Raw genomic sequence first — 6,000 nt, forward strand, 5'->3', positions numbered from 1 at the left:
GTTTTATCATTTACAGTAACAATCACAAATTATATGTCATTTGTCGTTTTTTTTATTGGTCAGGACTAGTTTGACACGCTAAAACTCAAAATTAAAAGGTTGCTGAACTGTAGCCGGGGCTTCCCAGGCAGGATCACATTTGTTACTTTTTAGGTTTAGTTATCAAAAATGTTTTTGTTATATCTGGGGATGTTCACATTGACCGTTTAACCGTTAACCGAAGGTAAGAATTTATGACCGATTAACATTATCAGTTAAAAGCTAAAAATATTTGTTAACGCACGGTGCGTGTCTTCATGAGCCGACAGACATTTCGCCACTTTTCTATCTTTAATTTGTGAATGTCATGTAAATGACACAAATTATTTCTGCCCTGACGGTCTGATAAAGTAATCATTTGTATGAGAAATCATTTGTGTGCGTGTTTGGAAGCTAAACGGAGACGCGCGCGTATCCGCGCAAGATGACGCGGTCCGTCTCCGTCTCGCGCACATCCGGACAGACTTTCGCTGATGGCCTCTGACCCTGACCATAAACATCTCTCTTTTTGCACACACGGAGAAGCCGACGCAAAAGCTTAACTTTTTGAAAAGCATCCTGCTTTAGAAATGACCACTGTGGTTGATGAAAAAGAGACAATCTGCCCTTTTTGGATATTAATCATCTGGATTGATCGCGTGCTCTTTGATAAGGTAATGTTGCGTGAATATCTGATAATGTACCAATCGTGGTTCTGTTGTTGATCTGTCGCTGCTGTTTGCACGTTCAAATGAAATGTTTTGTTTTTACTAGTTCACAGACAACCGTCAACTGTATTTTTACTCAATGACAACTTAATATTAAAATCTTTTAAGTTAACGGTTAATGTTCGGTTCATAAGCTGCGGTTGTCGGTCTGGAAAATTAACTGATATGAACATCCCTAATTATATCTTTGTGTGATGTTCTGTACATTTTTTTTTTACACACATAGCCTTTCATTTCAACTTAAAAAAAATACATCGTCAAGTCTCATCTTCATTTATCACTTAACAGGCAGTTGGTTCACTTTATCCGAAAGTTGTTTCTGTGTGCTGCTTTTAAAAGAAGTTAAAAGTTAACCATTTGTTGACTACCTGGTCTAGTCCCACTCCCAACACATAGATGATTTGACTATCGACGGTTTCATCTGACGCACGTGATGCACGTCTGGACAGGGGTTGCATTTTTTTAATTGTCTGACTAGTTGCTAAACTGATCTCTTGAACAAATGCCTCATCGAAAATAACAAATGTTTTGGTTTCCTAGGTAATCTATGTGTTGTTTTTCTGCTTGTTATATAAGTAAACTATGTTTAAAGTACTTTGTGGTTATTTATTATTAGCGGAGTTTACCGGAAGTTACGTGCGGACCACGACAGCTGCTTGTTTATGTTGTTACTGCTGAAACCGTCTATAGGCAAGATTCGACAATTCTGATTCGAATATGCAAATCATTAGTCGGGGACACCCCTAGTACATATTATCCCAAAACTGAAAGAACAAACTTTAAGAGTACATCAAACACTATAGTTCATACAGTGAAAGACATGAACAAAGCATAAGCGCGCACACACAATAAGATTTCATCATTTCCCATGTTTTTACACTTGATGTCATATTTCACCTAAAGAAAACATATATCTAAACCTATTTTAAAAGCATTCAGGATCATGTTAGGCTTCATTTTCTTATCTGTTTAATTGATTTTGGAGTGAAATATGACATGTCCACCCAATGCTTTTTAGGGTCTGACCACGTACCCTCCTCGCTATCAGCGTGAGGATGAAGAATAACACTGGACGGTCTGGACAGCGTCGCCTCAGCCAGGCTGTGTCGCAGTTTGCACCTCTGCAATGCCACGCTATAGTCGGGCGGCTTTATGTGGGGCGGGCGTAAGACTCCTCCTTGTGCGTGTGCGTCGCCCAGAGCCAAACCCTGGTAACCTGGAGGAGTGGGGGGCGGTGCTTTGAATCTATCATCTTTGCAGGGTGACGTTACACAGTACACTGACAGGAAGCAGAGGATGTAACCGAGATGAAAGGGTGGGAGCACAGACAAAAAACAAAAACAAACACACAAACACAAGACAAACATCAATTAAACAAACGGGGCATATAAATGAAAGAGACGTTTACTAAAAAACTGACAGCTTAAAATAAAGCAGCATGCAAACGTAATGATGACAAAAGCAGATTTGCACAGATACCACTGGTCGGGTTTGTTTTTAAAATGAGTCGGAACCGAATGTTCCTATTTGTGATGTCACTTCCTAGATGTACTCTTGAAATGAGTAACTCGGCAGTACGGTATGCTGATTCAAATAACGAATTTCTATCGATGCAAAGAAAATATAAAGTAACTCTTCAAGGGATGAAAGTGAAATCTGCTTGTATCATATTGAACGATACTTTAAAACATGACAAAATGGCACATGTAGAAACATCTGCTTGGGCCGTCGCCTTACCTATAAGTCCTCTATCCGTGCTCGACGTGATCATTTTGTACGCAGGATCTGTGCTTTCCTGGGCGTCAGAAGTCATCTGATCTCCCACCTTGCGCTTGACGGTGCCGTAACTTCCCTCGTAGGTGTCGGACAGAGAGCTGGAGGACGTCCAGGACTGTCTGGACTGACCGAACTCAGAGCCGTCTCGAGAGCAGCTGTCCTCTGGCAGGCCCGGACCCAATTCCACCTCAGCGATCGGGCCGCCCATGGGAGTGTGTCGATGATTGAGCAGATCTAAAGCGCGTTGGCCTGGAAGCGTCTGGAGGCTGTCGTGAGAGTTACTGGAACAGGAGGTCCAGCTCCCGCGCCCGCTGTCTGCCAGTTCAGAGACGGAGACGTGCTCGGCACCCGGCAACTCTTCGGTACTGGTGGAGGAGGGGAACGTCGAACCTCTGGCCGTGGAATATCGGGGGATATACGAACTAGGAAATAATTAACATATAACTACTTTCACTGATAAACAAGATTTTTACATTATCTTGTGTGTTGCAATCAAACTGAAACTATTTTCAATGTGACAAAGTTTGTTTTAATTAAGGTCAGCGGTTGAGAGAATCAAGACTACAGCAGAACAGCATTGAGACTAACACGAGATGATTTATAATGTCTGGCAATGTGCATGAACACCAATAAGCCACGTCAACGTATCTCAGCATATAAACCCTGATGCCTGCTAACTGCACAATTTTACTGCAGAGCACAAATAAACATTTCTTCATAAACTGCTACTGTCGGCGTTAGATACGGATTATTAATGTGCTGTCAAGACACTTTAATGACTGACTATTTAAAAAAACTTGCTTAAGTAAAAAAAAAAAAGGCAGAAGCAACAATAAACCTAAATTGATTGCAATAAAGCTTGTTTAATGAACTCTCCAGGAAAGTGCTGTAACATTACCTGGTGCCAGGCTGACCGCAGTCATTGTGTGCGCCCGTCTCTGGCGGACAGATAACAGAAGCTGGTGTGGGCATGGAGTCTACAGAGCAGTTACTGACGATGCTGGAGCGAGATGAGATCTCACTGGAGTCAGACAGATCAGACCTGACCGTTGGCATGAGAGCGTAACCTGTAGGACACAAAGACACAGATCAGCGTGTAATAACTCACACCATCAGACCGGACTTTACTACATCAACATCCGGCTTTTATTACAAACATTTGCAATTCATCAAAACTCAGAAAGAACAAACGTTTTAACAAACACATGAAAAATCGCAGTTACTTGGTACGGTCGGATGACCACAAAACACTTTCACATGAAACAGGTCGTTTAACAAACAATAAAAAACATTATTATTTCCTGAAACCTGGATTACTTTCATTCTTCTATGAAACAGAAGAAAAACCTTGAGGAACATCTGAGCTGCTCTTTAACATACAATAAACCTGACCATAACCCTAAAGCTGAAGTGAAGACGACAGAATAACAATCAACATTTGAATCTGTCTCACACACTAAGATAATTGAAATGGATTCAGAAAACTGTCTGTTTTTAATCATGTCTCTATCACACAGTTATTCTTCGCTTCTGTCTTCTGTCTTTCTGACACTGTGAGCTGGACTTCAGACTGTCCTGTCTCACTGAACTGTCTGTCTGAACCGTGACATCTCTTGATCTGTCTCTCTCTCTGATGAATGGGGATCTGAAGGGGGATCTGTTTGGATGCTCTTATGAGATCTCTTCCTGTCTCACTGAACTTTCGGGGGATCTGAAGCGCTTGCGAGGGGGCTCTGTGAGGGTCTCTTCCTGTCTTTGTCTACCGATCGAAGTCATCCTCAAGATGCGTTTCTGGAGAGAAGCCCCACCTATGCCGTAGGTGCGGCCAGTCGGTCCGCTGACCGTGGCTCTGCTACTGGCCTCGCTCGTAAGAGACGACGACGACCCCGACAGATTCATCTGATTGCAGTTTGGTTTTGGAGCTCCACCCACTGTGAAAGAATCATGGGAATATTTCAGTGCAACCCATTCACTGCACTTTAATTACTAAATGAAACTAAGTTATATGAAAATAAGACAAGACAGTTATGTTTTTAGCTTTGAGAGGCGGTCTAGAGTATGAGGAAATATTTCTGGCCTAGCAAAGAATAAAATAAAATGTCACTTTCCAGGGATTCTGATATATAAAAAATAAATAAAAAATTGACAAGTTAGTTACAACTGTGATTGACTTTACTTGTTTGTTTTATAAATAAACACTACATTAAATATATACTCTTGTGTCCACATGTCTACAAATGAAATTAAAATGGCCCATAAAACAGAGTTTACTTCATGAAAGTTGAATTGATAGGCATTTTCCAGCTTTAATATTTGTATTTTATGGTAACTGCTTTATATAATCAATAAGACACTCGCTGCTGTGCTTCATTGTGAATAGGTCACGACTGAAGGGGTTGCATTGACTCCAAACATATCACAATAAAGCACAGCCTTGAGTACTTTATTGTTTATATAAAGTGCTGTAGTTTAACAGTAATGTTTGAATTGAACTGACTAGAGCTGGTGAAGGTTTGTGGTTGGTCATCATGATCATCATACCTTTGCGAGGAGACCCCTGTGGGGAAACAGTAGGACTGGAGTGCCGGGATGAGGCGGTGGATGGATCCTCAGATCTCTTTATAGACGTCTCATCACTTGAAGCAGCTGCTTTCTTCAGAGGTGAGTTTGGACCTGAAGAGAAGAAAAGAAAACTACCGTTCATAACTACAGTCACTGTACAGTAATGATCAGCAGAGGGAGCCCTTGAGTCATAATTATTACTGAACCACATACAGTAAATGAGCAAACTATCTGTAAGATTTACTTCACATTTCAGGTTTATAAGTTTCATTTATACATTTTACAATGTGAAATCGTTATATTATTTTAATTATGATTTTTGTAATAAGGGGTCCTATATGCATTTTTCCACAACTTTTAGTGTTTGCTCATTGTTACTACAACATGTTTCTTCATAAAGTCAAACATAAACACATAATTCACATTCAAGATAAATCTGGGGCATGGTTGAGCTGCTTTAGTACGGTTACTGTTTTCCCGTTCTGATTTAAACCCCCTGAAACTAAAACCGTAAAAGATAAACAACACAACAGTATTCCACTTTCTAGACATATCATCCCTGTCCTAATAATCCCTTGCATTAGAAAATCAAACCAATCGGCTGTGAAACATCCTGTTTAAGTTCAGTGTTTAAAGGTCATTTGGTCAAACCACTCACTTGTTTCTTATACATTTTTATAATCTGCCTCAGGCTTGAACTGATCAAGTGAAACTGCTGCTACTGATCATGTTTACATCTGAAAAGTGCTCTAAGCAAACCGAAAAGATCAGCTAAACCGATCGGAAGCTATGTTTACATGCAACCAAATAATCAGTTTGTAATCGTATTGACCCTCAATCTGATCGAAAAGCCTTCATGTAAACATTTTAATCAATACGATTGAGGTCGATCCAATGCAAAATTTGATCGTATTGA

At 40.4% G+C, this 6,000-nt stretch overlaps 1 protein-coding gene across 10 annotated transcripts in view; it reads right to left on the reverse strand.

Annotated features, from left to right (window-relative positions):
• LOC135776742 (rap guanine nucleotide exchange factor 6) overlaps positions 1 to 6,000 on the reverse strand; it is a 94,691-nt gene that overhangs the window by 4,778 nt on the left and 83,913 nt on the right. For 9 of the 10 annotated variants that reach the window (XM_065287627.2, XM_065287632.2, XM_065287629.2 and 6 more), the window contains 5 exons: positions 5,064 to 5,195; positions 4,331 to 4,453; positions 3,421 to 3,589; positions 2,484 to 2,944; positions 1,780 to 2,025 (listed from right to left, as the gene is read on the reverse strand). In XM_065287627.2, coding sequence (XP_065143699.1) covers positions 1,780 to 2,025; positions 2,484 to 2,944; positions 3,421 to 3,589; positions 4,331 to 4,453; positions 5,064 to 5,195 — 1,131 coding nt within the window. The remainder of the gene's footprint in view (positions 1 to 1,779; positions 2,026 to 2,483; positions 2,945 to 3,420; positions 3,590 to 4,330; positions 4,454 to 5,063; positions 5,196 to 6,000) is intronic. The other variant, XM_065287635.2, reaches the window with a different exon arrangement.

Source organism: Paramisgurnus dabryanus, chromosome 18 (assembly GCF_030506205.2).
Source record: "Paramisgurnus dabryanus chromosome 18, PD_genome_1.1, whole genome shotgun sequence".
NCBI lineage: Eukaryota > Metazoa > Chordata > Actinopteri > Cypriniformes > Cobitidae > Paramisgurnus > Paramisgurnus dabryanus.